The following is a 17,890-nucleotide window of genomic DNA, read 5'->3' on the forward strand; positions in this document are numbered from 1 at the left end:
TTGAAACGGAGGAGTTTATATTGCCTTGGCTTACTTTATAAGCGTTCACTGTTTGACATTACACCTGCTTGGTTGTCTTTGATTTGATTCATTTATATTCTGTTCATTGAATTTGATAATTTACTTCAATTGTTGGTATCATAGGATCTCATTTGTTATGAGGGAAATGTCTCTGAAGTATAATTTTGCATCCTTTTCCTAGTTGGGTTATACATTTAATTCTTTTCTGTCAAATCAGCTCTTCCACTGTGGTAATAGTTTTTTTTATTATTGCATAGTACCAATGGTATTTTGATATGCCAGCAAAAAAAGCTTTGATGAAGAAATATTCATTCAATATTAAAGGAAGCCTAATTGATAAAATCTATCAATAAAAATATTGTAATGGTGTTTCTTTGTAAAAGCTATTTCTTTTTAAAATATAGCATTGAAACAGTTTATGTAAATAAATCTCATAAATTCGGTTTCCTGTCAGTTTTATTGTAAGAATTCAAAACATTACACAATGTTATTACATTAGACATCTAATACCGGACGTTTGTCGAGATACTCCTTAATTTTTGGCAAAGATGCTACTCTTTTTCTATGTTCAACAAGTTTTGGAAATCCGTCCATTATTTTTGAGTCTTTTTGAACTGCATTTGTTAAAACTTCATATACACACAGGTCTGCCATGGTCATCTATAATACAGATTGTTATATTTGAGAAGCCTGAATTTGATTACAGCTAACACACTTTGAATCAAATACTATTTAAAATCAATGTCGTAGTACTACATTACTTCGGTACTGGCATGAAAATACGGATGTTTTTGTGTTATTAAAATTTGCTGTTACAAAATATTATAAATAATTATAAATTAAGGAATGTATCTCCCTCATGCAAAGCTCTGATTCCTTTCACGAATTTGGCTATACTTTTTGGACCTTTTGGATTATAGCTCTTCATCTTTTATATAAGCTTTGGATTTCAAATATTTTGGCCACGAGCATCACTGAAGAGACATGTATTGTCGAAATGCGCATCTGGTGCAACAAAATTAGTACCGGTGATTTTATTACTACCACTGGGTCGATGCCTCTGCTGGTGGACTATTAGTCCCCGAGGGTATCACCAGCCCAGTAGCCAGTACTTCGGTACTGGCATCAAAATACGGATGTTTTTGTGTTATTAAAATTTGCTGTTACAAAATATAATAAATTATTATAAATTAAGGAATGTATCTCCCTCATGCAAAGCTCTGATTCCTTTCACGAATTTGGCTATACTTTTTGGACCTTTTGGATTATAGCTCTTCATCTTTTATATAAGCTTTGGATTTCAAATATTTTGGCCACGAGCATCACTGAAGAGACATGTATTGTCGAAATGCGCATCTGGTGCAACAAAATTAGTACCGGTGATTTTATTACTACCACTGGGTCGATGCCTCTGCTGGTGGACTATTAGTCCCCGAGGGTATCACCAGCCCAGTAGCCAGTACTTCGGTACTGGCATCAAAATACGGATGTTTTTGTGTTATTAAAATTTGCTGTTACAAAATATTATAAATTATTATAAATTAAGGAATGTATCTCCCTCATGCAAAGCTCTGATTCCTTTCACGAATTTGGCTATACTTTTTGGACCTTTTGGATTATAGCTCTTCATCTTTTATATAAGCTTTGGATTTCAAATATTTTGGCCACGAGCATCACTGAAGAGACATGTATTGTCGAAATGCGCATCTGGTGCAACAAAATTAGTACCGGTGATTTTATTACTACCACTGGGTCGATGCCTCTGCTGGTGGACTATTAGTCCCCGAGGGTATCACCAGCCCAGTAGCCAGTACTTCGGTACTGGCATGAAAATACGGATGTTTTTGTGTTATTAAAATTTGCTGTTACAAAATATAATAAATTATTATAAATTAAGGAATGTATCTCCCTCATGCAAAGCTCTGATTCCTTTCACGAATTTGGCTATACTTTTTGGACCTTTTGGATTATAGCTCTTCATCTTTTATATAAGCTTTGGATTTCAAATATTTTGGCCACGAGCATCACTGAAGAGACATGTATTGTCGAAATGCGCATCTGGTGCAACAAAATTAGTACCGGTGATTTTATTACTACCACTGGGTCGATGCCTCTGCTGGTGGACTATTAGTCCCCGAGGGTATCACCAGCCCAGTAGCCAGTACTTCGGTACTGGCATCAAAATACGGATGTTTTTGTGTTATTAAAATTTGCTGTTACAAAATATTATAAATTATTATAAATTAAGGAATGTATCTCCCTCATGCAAAGCTCTGATTCCTTTCACGAATTTGGCTATACTTTTTGGACCTTTTGGATTATAGCTCTTCATCTTTTATATAAACTTTGGATTTCAAATATTTTGGCCACGAGCATCACTGAAGAGACATGTATTGTCGAAATGCGCATCTGGTGCAACAAAATTAGTACCGGTGATTTTATTACTCAAGTCTTATATTAATGAGGCCACTCAAGTGACAACACGTCGTGGTAATAACGATCCGGTTTTTCATGACGACCCAAAACTATATGTAAATAATTTTACCCCTACGTTCCTTAATCAAATTGGTGGTTGTGGATTGTTATCCCGAAATGTCCTATCCACCGAGTGCACCGACAATAGCATGACTAATTTTTATTTAATACAATTTATTCACCTACATAAGTTTATATTTACTAGGGATGTCATGAGGTCAGCAGTCGAAACTTCAAAAATTGCACAACTATGACCGCTCTTAAAACATACGTTGGTAAATATATTTAGTTCTAAGAAAAGATCCAAGTCCATCAGACAAAGTTTTATTTAGATGGATTTTGATATTCGTTTTAGTTCCCTCGTGGTTATATAGCTAAGCTTCATCTGTATTTAAGTGCTTAAACATTCTTTCTATTTTTAGTTTGAGTGTTTTTGATGGAAGCAATTCCAGGAAAGCGCTTTGGACGCAACATAATTGTAATTGTTATTTCATAGGTATGGACATTTTCCATTATTGTAGACCGTATGGTGATCTTAAGATGCATAAAGCAATGTCATTTGAACTCTGTTGGATACTTGTACTAGTGGCAATTATAATATATCTTCTTTTTTTATATAAATTCTTTTTAAAAATAACAAACTATGTTTTGGATTTGCAGATATTTTCAAAACATTGCTGTTTTACTTGAAAAAAATAAATTATGTTAAGAATTTCTCATAGACAACTAATTATAAATGGTTGACATATGTAACATCTCAAATATTTTTTATTTCTAAAGTAAATAATGTGCAAAAATATTATATTTGTTGTTTCTTTTTGTTTTAATTCTATACATGTATATTCAATGAGATATAAAACTCCTGTGTCTGATAAATGTTTGAGTTTTGACATTTGAGTTTTTATTGTTGAACGAATAACTTATTTAAAAGTACCAACAAACCATTAATGAAGTAATTTCCAGCAATTAAATACATTTGGTACATTTGGTAACTTACCGACGAACCAACGAAGAAGGCATCTCCACCATTATTTTGTTCGAGCCATTTATTGAGACATGTCAATGTTTTAGGTGTAGATTCTTTCAAATATTTTTCAAGCATCTCCTTAAAAAGAAAGAAGTGATTGATATATATATGCACATTCAGTATTGCCGATATATGATTACCATTCCATCGTTTCATTTTGTTCTTTTGTTCTTTAAGAAGTGTCTTCCATATTAGAAAGGCTTTCTAATGATATCAGATGACATTTTTATATTATCATTTTGAAAACATTGGAATTTTGATATGTCAACTTTTTTCAAGATAACAAAAGAAACAGAATTTAAGAAGGAACGTTAACCAACAGTTAACTCCCAATTCTTTTTTTTTATGAAAGAAACAAGAACATTTTCAAGTAAAATAAGATTGAAAGAAAAAGAAAATTATGTAGAAACAATCCGATAATTTTCAAAACGCAATAAAGAAAGACAGATATTTTCAGTTTACAATAAAATGTGTCTAATAAAAACCTTTTTTGTGTCTTCCGGTGCAAAATAACACTTGAAGTATTCTCCTAAGTAATCGTTCGCTGTATCAACCACCTGGTCAACCAATGCTTGCTCCATGTTGTTTTTTCCTGCATATCCTGCAATGTTAAAAGTTAGATAACACACATGACATTTTTTAATCATATTTAGTATCAAGGTCTTCGTAATTATATATATATGATAACTTGAATTTCTTATCGTTACAATAGAATAATGGCTGAAAAATATTTCCGATGGAAATAATCGGAAAAAAATAAAGCAAAGAACTGCTAAAAATTCATCGTTTAAGCTCAAACAACTTAGATAAATAAACTTTAGGCTTATATTCAGAAAAAGTTACTCGTAATATAAATTACACAGAAAAATGACTTCTGCTAAAAAAAAGCTAATAAGATAAATTAGATATACCAAAATTGGCCACCTACCATACTCTCTGGCCACGTATCTTGCAATCGCCAAACTCTGACATAAAAGTTGACCATCAACATCAAAAGTTGGCAATTGTCCAGTTTGAAAAGCTAAAATATACAAACATATTGTTTTAGAACCACATGCAACAAAAAATTGAACATGTTTCTGGGTTTGACTACCACTTGGAATCAATATCTGTCCTCTTGTCTATTACTGAAAAAAAGAAAAAAAGTGCAACTAAATGAGACCATTTTATCATTATGCCAGTCTGTTGCGTACTGTCGTAACAGCGAAAATGACACAAAAAATATAATTAAGATACATTTATAAAAAAAAAATCTCTTAAAGAGAGGCGAATGATACCAAAGTGACATTCAAATCCATAAGTATAAATAAACACGCCATGGCTAAATAAACAAATAGACAAAGGGCATGTTTGTGAATGGATGCATTGGTAATCTACTACAACAGGAAGAGACAAGGATTCATCAACCGATTAAATTCTCATTTATTCTTCGTCCTGACAACTTTTAATCTTTCACGTTCGTTCAAATCTAAGGGTTAGTAAATTTATAGGTACAAAATGCACCAAGTGAATTGATTCTGAATTTTGTGATATCTTAGAATTAAAAAAAGAGAATTATTTATAAAACCATTATAACATGCCATATATAAGACTCATAACCATATTTTAACAATGTAACAACACGGGTGTCGAATGTGCATAGAAACTACTGATTTTCTACTGCATCTAATCGCTAGTTTTTAATGTGTTTCGTGCTTTGTTTTTGGTATTGCTATTTGTCTTTTTAACGTTGCCTCGTTTTGTTGTTGTAAAGGCAACAGTAGTCCACTGCTGTTCGAAATTCATAAATCGATAGAGAAAAAACAAATCCGAGTTACAGACTAAAACTGACGGAAACGTATCAAATATAAGAGAACTACGACACAACAGAAACACGACATTAATATGTAACACAGAGAAACGTACTATTATATAACAATGGCCATTTTCCTGACTTGGTACAGGCCATATTAAGAAAAAATGTCATGGGTTAGGTTATTTTAAAGTGCTATACATTAAGAAATAACACTTACTTGCTTTCTTCTTTGGCCATTCTTCAAATGTAATCTTTATATCATCATAATCCTGCCCTGCTGCTGCTAACAGCAATCGAATTAGCTCAGCCCTACCACGAGCAGGGAAATAATACAATTTGTAACTCGGCATTTTGTTCAGTTAGTAGTTTTAAATTGTGAATGAGAAAAATCTACGAGTACTATTATCTGAGAGTGTCCTATATGATACCTTTGTAGGTTAATGATAACGGACTTGTGTGTAGTGATAACAGAATATTATCAAAGATAAACAATAATCAACTTTTAAAGACACCTATGTATACATTAATCCGGTTGTTTCAAGTTCAAACTATTGTGGATATCAATCCACTTGATCTTTGACTTTTTAATTTTCATTTTGTACACACCCAACTTCTTTTATTTAAAGATAGGATTATAGACACGAAGAATTCAGTAATTTTAAAGACAACAAAATTGTTATTGTTTTTTTTTTATAAATATTTTTACACCTATGATAGCTTTCAAGCCAATCAGATCAAATTATGATTTTATTCAACTTTAAATACAATAAATCCTCCTAAAATATGTTATCAATCTACTAACACGGGTTATAAAAATTTCTTTCTCTTTTTAACGTCAAAGATACAAGGCTTACAGTTTTTATACGTCAGACGTCAGACAGTTGATTCTTCTACTTAAACGCACCAATGGTATTCGCGAAGTAAGAAACGAAAAACATATAAGAAAGAGTGATATACAGTTAAAGCTGTAGCGGTTAGGTCATTATTAACAGCTTTAGTACAATAAATTTATATTCAAGTGTTAAAAAAAGTGTAATGAATTTACTTTTCAAACCTGAATATTTCCGAAATGTTACCATTTTCTACATTTGAAAATGCCTGTACCAAATCAGGAAAATGACAGTTCTTGTCCATTCGTTTTTGATATTTGATTTTTCCATGCGATTATGGACCTTCCAAATTGATTTTCCTCTAAGTTCAGTATTTTTGTGATTTAACTTTTTACATGTAAAACCCATGCATAACTCATCCTCATTTTTTTTAATAGATTATAAGATTCAGTCATATATGATTGTACTGAATTCTGTGAATACATTCACCCGATATGCAAATCCACACTTAGTCAAACTGTTCCAATCGGGAATAGGACTCTATCAGGAAAACAATAGTTTTTGACTGCAATGTTCATTAATTTCGCATTGGTTTCGACTCCAAACGTTAATTTTTCGAGCGCCACTGTTTAGCCTCGTATGGACAAAAAGGCGCGTTTAGCTAACACATCATTAACCTTGTATATTTGATGAACTTTTATTGATTTTTTCATTTATATTTTACAAATATGACTGTAAAAATATACAATGCTAATGGCTATTTCTATGTCTTGACTAAATTGTATTAAAAGCCACCTCTTTCCTGTTCGTGACAGTGTGAGACACAGACGTGTATTTCATGTTGTTATCTCATATGTGTTTTGAATTCATATTTTGACAAAACTCCTATTTACATATAAATAGCGCTTTACTAAGATCAAATACTCATCGTCGGATACGACACAAGAGATCATAAAATTTAATAAATGTGTATAAACTAAACTTTAGATGATATTTCTACCCGTATTCCGAGATAAAATTGTTCAAATGAAAGATAACAATTATATTTTACTGATGGTCATTCTCTTAAAATTGAAAAGATGATACCAACTAGGATCAAAAATTAATTATGGGTTTTGCAGAATCCAAAAGAAACGTAACAGGGTCAAACGTCCAAAGAATTAAAAAAATCCGTCTAAATGTTACACTCATGAATGATGAATAGGACACCAAAAGTTTTACTGATAAGAGACTGTTCTACTAAATAAAGATCTAATACCGCGAAAACAAGTCGCTGTTGAATTGACTGTTCTGCTATATAAATATGTACGACCGCGAAAACATAACACTGTTGAGTAAAGATATATTCAAAGTGTATTGCTTAACAAAATTTAGTTATGGGTTTTGCAGAATCCAAAAGAAACGCAACAGGGTCAAACGTCATAAGAATTAAAAAAATGAAAAAAACGTATCACTGTTGAGTTGAGACATATTCAAATTGTATTGGTCAACCAGTTCTATAATGAAGAACGTCACCCGTATGCAGTATCGATTTCAGATCTTCTTCATAACTCTGATAGAGTAGGTTTTGTGTAAAGAGCACACGCCAATTAATGGAATCCGTATAGAATTACGATTGACATGATTTTTTTGTTTTTCATTACATAGGTAAACGCTTCACAGATGTAATGTAAATGCTGAGAATTGATAGGGTTGACAAATTGAAAGTTGAAATCATTGTCTAAGGTTCGAGTTTGAATTCGTTCATCTTTGTCAATAGCGAGGAATAAACTCATCAAATGTACCAGGATTGAAATTTTGTATTTCGCCTACAAAAGACTCATTGAGAGACGCTCGAATAAAAAATAAAGATAAAAGGTTCATATAAAGTACGAATTTGATGTGCATTAAGATCGGAAATCCCTAAAAGTTTTGACGAATAAAGCTATCGTAATCTATCCAGAGCACCTGAGATCATCCCTAGTTTTTGGTGGGGTTTGTGTTGCTTATTCTTTAGTTTTCTATGTTGTGTCATATGTACTATTGTTTGTCTGTTTGTCATTTTCATTTTTAGCCATGACGTTGTCAGTTTATTTTCGATTTATGAGTTTGACTGTCCCTCTGGTTTCTTTAGTCTCTCTTCTATTCCTGAGGTAGAAAAGCCATAGTATTTAAAAAAAATACAAGTTTTGTAAACAGTTAATTTATAATTATGACCAATCAATGATAATTGATGTGAGAACAGAAGTGCTGACTGAACAGATCAAGATACGAAGCAAACATAATTTCAGAGCGATAAAACGTCGCAAATGATATTACCACAAGCCTTTGCGTTTCGAAAATTTTTGAGATCGAGTCAAACCATTCTTTTCATAGCATAGTTACATTATGTTCTTTTTTAGCGGTTAGTTTAAGATTTCCATATATGCGTTAGGTTTTGGTCAACCATAAAACCAGTTTCAATTTACAAGTTCTTCTAAAAATGTCAAGCAACAAGTCCGAATGTAGCAGTTGTTATCAAATATTCCCTTTCTATGTATGATGGCGTTTGTGTTTGTTGCTGTTCAGTGTTTCTGTTGTTTTCCGTGTTTTTCTACTTATAATTGTTGTGTTTTTATCGGTTTAAGTTTGTAGCCCGGATTTGTTTTTCTAAATCAATTAATGGCTATTGAAAGGAAGTTTATAGTTAGCCTCTGAATATGAATAATATCGGAATATGTGTTTCATTGACGCATATTATTTTTTCCTCATCTTCTTCTAATGATTAAGAAACATTTTTGAATGATTATACGACTTTAATATGTTTATAGTGTATAACTTGTTTTGGTTATATAATCTTGTCAGAATATAATAAATAGCGTTATAATGCACAAAAAATACATCCAAATTCAATCACTCTAGCACACAAGTGTTATGACTTGTTATAAAAACTATTGGACATCAGTATATATGCCAATATCATTTTAAACAACCATCACTTTAAGGGTCTTTTGTCATCCCAAAAATCACACATTTTCAGAAACATATTTATCAAAATAGTTAAAGGAGTTATATATTGTTATTTGATTAAACATCCGTCTTGGGACGTTTTTCTAGATATTCCTTTATCTTTGGCAAAGCTGCAACTCTTTTTCTATGTTCAACAAGCTTTGGAAATCCATCCAATATTTTTGAGTCTCTAAGAACAACATTTGTTAGAACTTCATAAACAGCAAGATCTGCCATGGTCATCTGAAACATAAAAAAATCATCTTTTGTACAGGAAAAAGAAATTAAATGATAAAAAGAAACATAGCAATGTAGCATGTTTTAATAATATTAACGGATATTTTTGTACACAATATTCATATCCATGTCTTATACAAAACTCAACAATAAACATCAATCTTTTGTTCTAATATTAAGAAAATTCTTACATCTTCAAACGTAACAATAAATAAATTTCGAATACGAGAGAACAGATATATATTCATCTTACAATAAAAAAGATATCGCTGGATGTCTACTCCTTTCTCTTGCATTTCTCATTGAATTTTATAAAGTTTACCTTATTAGTATTTCCGCTTGACCAGAACTGCTATTTGTTTACTGATTTACGGTGAGTACTATGATTCCCCGTCTGTCTCTGTTTTTTTTAACTTATAAATGGTTCTTTCTACATTATAACATAATACTTTCAGGTTACTTACCGACGAACCTACAAAGAAACCATTTCCACCATCATTTTGTTCGAGCCATTTGTTAAAACAGGCCAATGTTTTAGGTGTAGATTCCTTTAAATATTTCTCTATTGCATCCTATAAAAGCATGAAGTGAAAATTTCAAAAAAGAATCAAAGTTTGAATACTAAACGAATTAGTAACTATAATTATATGAACAATCATTTGACCATTATTAAATATGTCGATATAACATCAAAACCATTACATCTTTTGTTTGTATGTCCCTCAACTCGGCGACTGTAGGAATCAGAACTGTAATAGCTACCCAGATGTTGGGTTAGGTCTTAAAAGATATCAGTGAAGAAGCACGAGGATTCACTGAAATGAAGGGATTGTTAGTACTCAAAAACATAGAATCATGCATTATGACAAAATTACATTTACACGGTAAAAGGTATACTACAATCTATTATGGAATGTCTCATCCTACCATGATCGTATTCTCGTAAACATATTTCTAACAGCCAAAAATATGCATGTATCATAAGACAAGGGAGATTTCCTAAATCTTTCATCAGCAAGGTTTTATTCACCAATTCAACATATGACAAAGGATCCCAATCAATTATCATAGGTCTAGCAACAGCCATGATCATTCATATAAACTTCGTACCACACAACAAACGAGAGGTGCATAATACATTGTATTATAAAACAATATGATTTTCCAGTTTGGGGAATACGTGTACCTTCTTTGTTTCCTCTGGAGCAAAATAACACTTAAAGTATTCCCCTAAGTAATCACTCGTTGTATCTACCACCTGGTCAACCAAGGCTTGCTCCATGTTACTTTTGCCTGCATATCCTGCGTTAGAAATATAAGTTTCAACACAAATCCTTTTTTTTTATCGTTATAGTGAGTCAAGGTCATCATATAATGCCCTTTAAGCAATTCATGGTTGTAATCATATAGAGAAAAAAGAAATTAAAAAAAAGCGTTTTATTAATTCAAATGAAAGATTTGACCAGTTGGTTCGTTGCAAGATTATGCAAGTGCACAATAACTTTTCGTTCCAGATAATAATGTTTTCCCGAATCTTCATAGTGAAAGCACAGCTTTAGCTGCAAAAGGACTTCCTGTGTTAAATTGCATTGTCTATATTTAAAGAAGTGCAACATGAAACTATATAAATAAAAAATGAATGCTGTTTGACGATAATAATTATTTTGTGGAAAAAAGTTCCACCAAGACAAGGACATACAGATACCAGAATAATGAAAAATAAAACTCGTACGAAGTTAACTCTATGAAATCAAGTTTGATCTTTGATGTGTAACTATTCTTTTGTCTACTTAGTAATTGATACGTGCATTGCACTAAGTAAATATCTTGTAATCTGATAGTATAGACGTAGATAAAAATTATATCACTAAGAAAATATACAGTAGATAAATATGAAAAGAAATTATATCCCCATGAAAATATACAGTAGATATGATATGATATGAAATTATATCACTAAGAAAATATACATTACATTGAATCCTTTGAAAGCAACCTTTGTAAAGCTTGTGTAGAGATTTTTGCACAATCTATCGATATTTCTCTCAAGAAGTTATTCGAGATGAAGCAATAATGCAATTATGATACTTTATTTTACTGATGTTATTAAACTCAAACTATGCTAAATAAACCAGCTTAAGTAGTCTGACATCACTTATAATTATACTGATTTATAATTAAAAAAGAACTAAAAACATTTGGCCACATACCATATTCTCTAGCTAAATATCTGGCAATGGTTAAACTCTGACATAACAGTTGACCATCAACATCTAAAGTTGGCATCTGTCCAGTTGGTATTGCTGTAATAGACAAAATACCAATATGTACCGTATGCACCTGTAGTGACACCCATCATTTCATTTTTGGAAAACAAAAGCTCTGGTAAAGTAGTAATATATTATGTTAATTGGAAGTAATATAATATTTTTTCAAGTGTATTGGTGCTTCTTCTTCACAAGAAAAAATGGAATAAAAAAAAATACATACAATGAACAAATACTATGAAAATAGTTAAGCCCATTAAGGAAAAGTAGAATAAAGGTCTTTAGAGAATATATTCCTACAATGTCATAAACAAATTCTCAGAATCATACTAATGGTAAATGTGAGTATCAGTGATTTTTCACCTTTTCAATTGACGCAGTAATTAAATAAAATAAGACATAACAGTCAATCTGTTGACAATTAGGATCATTGTAGATGCAAGAACAAACCAAAGAGATACATTAACGAATAAAGATCTACTAGTAATAGTTAAGGCAAAGTCGTATAACATAAAGTTTTATTGTGATAACGTCTATTTTACGAAAATGGAAGGAATCACAGTAATTTAAATTATATCTAATTTTATCAGTATTCACGTGTTAATGATGATGCAAATAATTAATGAACAATTTGGATAAATCTTCATGTATTGATTAACAACACTATTAAACCAATTGTGAACTTAACCAGGAATTTTCACCGAATAGCGCTTTAAAGGCGGAACATAAATTATTCAGTTGTGTTTAGTCTTTGTGTTGATTTTCAGACACTTAGTTCTGATACTGATAAGTCAATAAGTGAATTAACAGAAATATTGAACTCGACAGAAAATTCAAAATGGAAAGTCTCTAATCAAACAGCAAAATCAAAAGCTCAAACACATCCATCGAATGGATAACAACTGTCATATTCTTGACTTTTAAAATTTGATAAATCTGTATTCAGATTTTTAAGTAACCTGTTAGTCACCTGTACACAAAACCAATACACTGAGAGGTCTGCAAAAAGTAATGAATAGTTCTGTACAAACTGCAATCAACTCCCTGAACAACACTAAATTTAAAACAATATTTATCTGACCGATAACTTTAATTCAAATATGATGTGCTTCTTTCGCTTTGTAAACAACACCGTGATATTCTCCATATATCTATACTTAGCGCAGAGACATACATAATAGTTGCTGTCACTATATACTTTCCACGTAAATCCACATGTATTGGAACCTATTTTCAAACCATTTTCCGATATTATTGTTTTAAAAATTGCAGTTAAAAAAGACAAAATAACTTTTATTCTTATTCGGATGCATAATAAAAAGTCGTAATGCATAAGAACTCGGAGAAATCAACAAAATAAAAATCAAATCAAATTTCGCGAAAGTCTTTTAATGTTTTTGACGCATTTAAGTCATTTCAAAACATTTCATACAAATGAAAACGCTACAGTTGAACGTTTCTGATACGTGAACCATCGAAATTCGTATAATATTGTATAAAAATCGATTTGTAAGGTAGGTTTTGTTTTGTTTTCTATTCTATTGCATTTTTCGCATATTTACTGATTTCAGCAAGTCACCATGGCGGCTCCTTATAGTTACGAAATGTCAACTTTGGATTTGACGGTAGCTCACAAGAAAAACATGTGAATTAAAAATGGCAAATGATGGGTTAGAGAATTTAAAGAATTAAACAGATTTTTTTCTAGCAGTCATTCACAGAACAATCCATAAAAAGCTACAGATTTTATGAATGTTTGAGCTTTTTTTAACCGGGAGTAAGACACTTACAGCCACACACACAGTATGCCTACCATCGCTTCAGTTTTTAAATGACCGTATGTGTCCTATTAGAATCGAAATAATTCATAGAAGCCATAGATTGTTGGAAATTTACACTTGGCCTGTGCCGTGATATTCGTTAGTTTTATCCCTCGCTAACGCTCATGATAAAATTCGAATACCATGGCCCAGGTTATGTGTAAATTTCCAACAATCTATGGCTTCCATAAATTATTTCTTAAACAAAACATACATTAATTAAGACTTTTCAGATCATGTTCATATTAAATTGATTGTTTCTATTACTAGTACAAAACTTATACTTGTAACACATAAGTTTAAGTATTCCAATATTGTTTTGTCATTAAGCATGACAATACGACACAATATATATCTCAAGCAAAGAAAGGTTTGCAAGGTGTGCGGGATTTTTCTCGCTGCGTTAAAGAGCTATTTGTGTTCTTCGGCTGTTGTTCTCTCTCACGCGGGTTGTTGTGTTTGACATATTCACCATTTTTATTTCCAATTTTAACATTTAAATTTTAAAAAAAGACGAAGGAAAAAAAAGAATACACAGAACGTTTTACTGAAAACATACAATTTGATTATTGAATAATTCTTATTTTTCCTACTACCACGAATGACGTTTTTGTGTAAGCTCGATAGAAGACATGATTATAAAAGATATGGACGTGTTTTAACTAGAAATGGAAAGACACACCACCAGTGCAACTGGACAAGTTTTAAATTATGGCTAGACATAGATATATGTGGATAATTCTATAGCTGGCCATAAACAATAGATGAATGCACAACAATAGGTGATTTTATATATGATTTTTAAATAGATAAGATAAAATGTTTAAATACACTATAGTGACCTTGGTTTGTTATTTTATTATACACAAGATGTTGGTTACTTTTATATGTGTAGGTCCAACAATGTCTTAAGGTTCATCTTAATATGTGTTGATAACCGCAACATGCAGTGTGTCCACAGAAAAAAAGTAGTATTTTAAGGCATTTTAGCACTTATATAAAAACGAAATTAACGAATTGTGTGTTTCAGAAAAACTTTTTACTTTAGTTTCAGTAATTTAATCATTGTAAAATAAACAAACCTTTAAAGTCATTTTTACACTGTTCCCTCAGATACACTGTTCATATTAAATATCTATTGTTGAATGTATTCATTGTCCATGTAATTCGATACAATATTTATATAACACAATTGTAACATGTGGGGGAATCTAAAAGATTTTCCTCATTTATAAATCCCTCCTGTAACAAAAATAGCAAATATTCCAGAAATTGTGTGTCTTTCTTATCACACAATAAATTTATCTTTTATATAGGTGCTGTCATGCCCTAATATTTTCGAAGTTGCAACAGTTTATCTGTATTCCAAGTAAACCTTGTTTACAATTTTGCCATACAGTTACGATGAACCTAAAAAAAATGGAAGTGAATATCTTTCATGAAATTTTATTGCATTAAATATAAGAGTTCATATCATACCTTATGATGTATTTAGTACATGTTGATATTAGAATAAACTGCACTTACTTGATTTTTTCTTTGGCCATTCTTCAAAAGAAATCCTTATATCTTCATAGTCCTTCCCTGCTACAGCTAACAGTAATCGACTTAGTTCAGCTCTTCCTCGAACAGGGAAATAGTACAATTTGTAAGTCGGCATTTTGTTGATAGAATTTAATACACCTGTGACTGTGAACTTTATATTTGGTATTGTTACGTATCAATGGAGAAGACAATACCCTTCTCTGATTACAGTTTTTATAAATAGAATACCATTGTACAGGGGACCAGACCTAATCTTTTAAATGACAGATTGTACAAATTTTAATAAAAAAAAAAAAACACGTAACATTCCTATATATCCTGTAACTGTTTCAGTCCTGTTAATTTTTTTTATAGGAATTCATAAAACTTTAAACATTTGTCTTTTTTTCTTTTCTAGCCATGACGTTTTCAGTTTATTTTCGATCTATGGGTTTGAATGTCCATCTGATATCTTTCTTCCCTCTTTTTTTAACATAATTGATAATTTTTGATATAGTATCAAATATTATGGAAGACTACCTGAGTAAATTGTCAATTTCTAATTTTGATTTAAAAAGGAAGTGAGTATGAAAATTGTCACAGTCATACTTATTACAGTGTACCAGGCATGTGTTGTGATGGTATTTCTGACGAAGACCAGTTGTTATAAAAGGAATTTCTTCGTCAATTGTTGTGACGAAGGATTTTTATATATACTTCACATGGAGGTCACTTGTTACCATGTTGTAACTATGGTTGTCTTTGGTGGTTTTTAAATTGATTACATGGTGTTGTTTTGCCTCCTTTCGTTTGCTCGAGTTCTTCTACGGTTTTTGTAGGTAGAAGGATGTTTGGACATCTGGGGACTACATGTCGTTGTTGTGGACTGGCTTGGCAGCGAGTGGGACTCGCGCCTTCTTACCCTTTTTAATGAAATAAATAAGACAACTCAATTTGCTGGTTGGAACAAGGATTGTAATGTGTGTAATGTCTCTTTTCTTTTTGATCGTTAAATATTACAGTGCATAAATCATACAGATTAACAATAAGATTATCATTTGACAATAACAAATATATTTCTATTTCAAATATTGCTCGAATTAAACTTATTATATTTACTGAATTATTTCCTATAAATTTGCAATTAATTTATTTCATTTAATTACTTTAAGTAAATAAATAAGACAACTCAATTTGCTGGTTGGAACAAGGATTGTATTGTGTGTAATGTACGGGCAGTAGACTTATATTTGCTTTTATAGTCACTACTCATTACGCGACATTCCTGTTCCCCAGACAAGATTGAGCTTCTTTTGCAAAGGATAGAATTTGTTGCCAAAACATATATTGCTTCATAATATGCAAAATGTATTTATTTGTTTTTGAAAAGCATTTGGACTTTTATTTCTTAAACTAAATAAAATAATATTTTTGGAAGAATTTCAATTTCTGATCTTTATAATAATTGATAATTAAAGATTTGTTAAATTTTAATTAATATCTTGTGTACGTCAATCTTCGTATCTAAACTTTTTGATTGGTTATTAATAGCATTCGTGTGTGCCTTAATGTTTTACTGAATATTCATGATTCTGAGAATATGGCTATAACCTTGGATGTAATATCAATTCGACATACATCTGTCCGTCGACCTAGCAACCTTCTAAACGCGTACCAAATAACTAATGAGGTTCTTGACTTGTACTATTTTTGCTTATCATGCATCTAAGATAATGCTTGTTATTCGCTATCTTCTTTATGTGTTTTCTTCTTACTTTATTTTCCTATATCAACGAATCATTTGACATTTATATTATATTTTACTTGGAACTATCTTAATAACCTATAAACCTATATTTTTGTTTAAATAAGATCTACTTTATTTCAATTTCTAATTATTTCTAAAAGTGTCCTAAATCCTTTCATAACACATGACTTTAGGGATTATGCATCATTTCAGATATTTAGCCCATTATCGTCTATGTGTGAATAGCTCGACACTTTTCTACATTAAATACGTTTACCATATCTTACTATACGTTTGACTTGAAAACAATGCCTGTATGACCTTTCGCTATGCTCTCGTATGATTACTCTTAAAATCAAAATCATGAAAGGAAATATGAGTTGACACAAGAAGTGAAATAAAACGATAAAATTAGGAAAATAAAAAAACATGGTTCAGAACAAACAGCAAATGACTAAAATTTCATTCTACACTGTACTTGTATTGTCGGAATAATTTTGTAGTTTTTGTTCGCTACGTTTCCCTTTTTCGTTATATACATTTCTATTGTCCTGCATAGAACCATAAATTTCTTTATTCCACATATTTAGATAAACCAAGTGGTATATATACCATCAGCCAACTGTGAAATTTTTATTTCAGTATCCCCAATTTTTATACAAGATATCTGATCGTTCTTCCGAATACTCATTGCCACTAGATCAACGGCCAAAATGAACAAAAGAGGAGACAAAGGATATCCTTGTAGAACAGGTCTCTTAATTTTGAATGGACTAGAACTAAATCCATTGTTCACGACTAGCTAGACTAAATATATTTTAGCATAAAGTTAATGCCCATTTCCGGAACTTGCTACCAAAATTAAAACAAACAAATTTTGGAATAAATTTCCATTCTAGCGTATCAAACGCCTTTTCGAAATCGACTAGAAATATAAGCCCTGGATAATTTTTGAAGTAGTAAACAATATAATATCCGAAACGAGTCGTAGATTTTCACCAATGTAACTTCCAGCTCATATCCCGTCTGGTCCGGATCTATAATTTTAGAAGAAATAATTTCATTCTTTCCGCAATAACTTTGGCTAATAATTCGTAATAAAAGATTTAAGAAAGAAATTGGACGCCAGTTTGACAATAGTGTTCTATCATTATCTGTATTTGGAAAAAAGAGTCAGAAT

General features: G+C 31.2%; 2 protein-coding genes across 2 annotated transcripts; both read right to left on the reverse strand.

Annotated features, from left to right (window-relative positions):
* Positions 1–459: 459 nt before the first annotated feature.
* LOC134707505 (glutathione S-transferase-like) lies at positions 460–5,786 on the reverse strand. The gene is made up of 5 exons (XM_063567305.1): positions 5,536–5,786; positions 4,452–4,544; positions 4,009–4,124; positions 3,494–3,601; positions 460–681 (listed from the first exon to the last, which is right to left on the reverse strand). Exons 1-5 carry the CDS (start codon positions 5,666–5,668, stop codon positions 517–519), a joined length of 615 nt encoding a protein of 204 aa, XP_063423375.1. The 5' UTR covers positions 5,669–5,786; the 3' UTR covers positions 460–516.
* Positions 5,787–8,922: 3,136 nt separating this feature from the next.
* LOC134721333 (glutathione S-transferase-like) lies at positions 8,923–15,198 on the reverse strand. Its single transcript, XM_063584262.1, has 5 exons — positions 14,967–15,198; positions 11,563–11,655; positions 10,539–10,654; positions 9,817–9,924; positions 8,923–9,358 (listed from the first exon to the last, which is right to left on the reverse strand). The coding sequence occupies exons 1-5, from the start codon at positions 15,097–15,099 to the stop codon at positions 9,194–9,196; spliced, it is 615 nt and encodes a 204-aa protein (XP_063440332.1). The 5' UTR covers positions 15,100–15,198; the 3' UTR covers positions 8,923–9,193.
* Positions 15,199–17,890: the final 2,692 nt, after the last annotated feature.

Source organism: Mytilus trossulus, chromosome 1 (assembly GCF_036588685.1).
Source record: "Mytilus trossulus isolate FHL-02 chromosome 1, PNRI_Mtr1.1.1.hap1, whole genome shotgun sequence".
In the NCBI taxonomy this organism is placed as follows: Eukaryota; Metazoa; Mollusca; class Bivalvia; order Mytilida; family Mytilidae; genus Mytilus; species Mytilus trossulus.

Coding starts and splice junctions, on each gene's coding strand:
- LOC134707505 (XM_063567305.1), bottom strand. CDS start 5,668: ATGCCGAGTTACAAATTGTATTATTTCCCTGCTCGTGGTAGGGCTGAG. Junction 4,125..4,451: donor ATACGTGGCCAGAGAGTATG/GTAGGTGGCCAA, acceptor TTAACATTGCAG/GATATGCAGGAAAAAACAAC. Junction 3,602..4,008: donor CACCGGAAGACACAAAAAAG/GTTTTTATTAGA, acceptor TTTCTTTTTAAG/GAGATGCTTGAAAAATATTT.
- LOC134721333 (XM_063584262.1), bottom strand. CDS start 15,099: ATGCCGACTTACAAATTGTACTATTTCCCTGTTCGAGGAAGAGCTGAA. Junction 11,656..14,966: donor ATGGCCAAAGAAAAAATCAA/GTAAGTGCAGTT, acceptor TGTCTATTACAG/CAATACCAACTGGACAGATG. Junction 9,925..10,538: donor CTCCAGAGGAAACAAAGAAG/GTACACGTATTC, acceptor ATGCTTTTATAG/GATGCAATAGAGAAATATTT.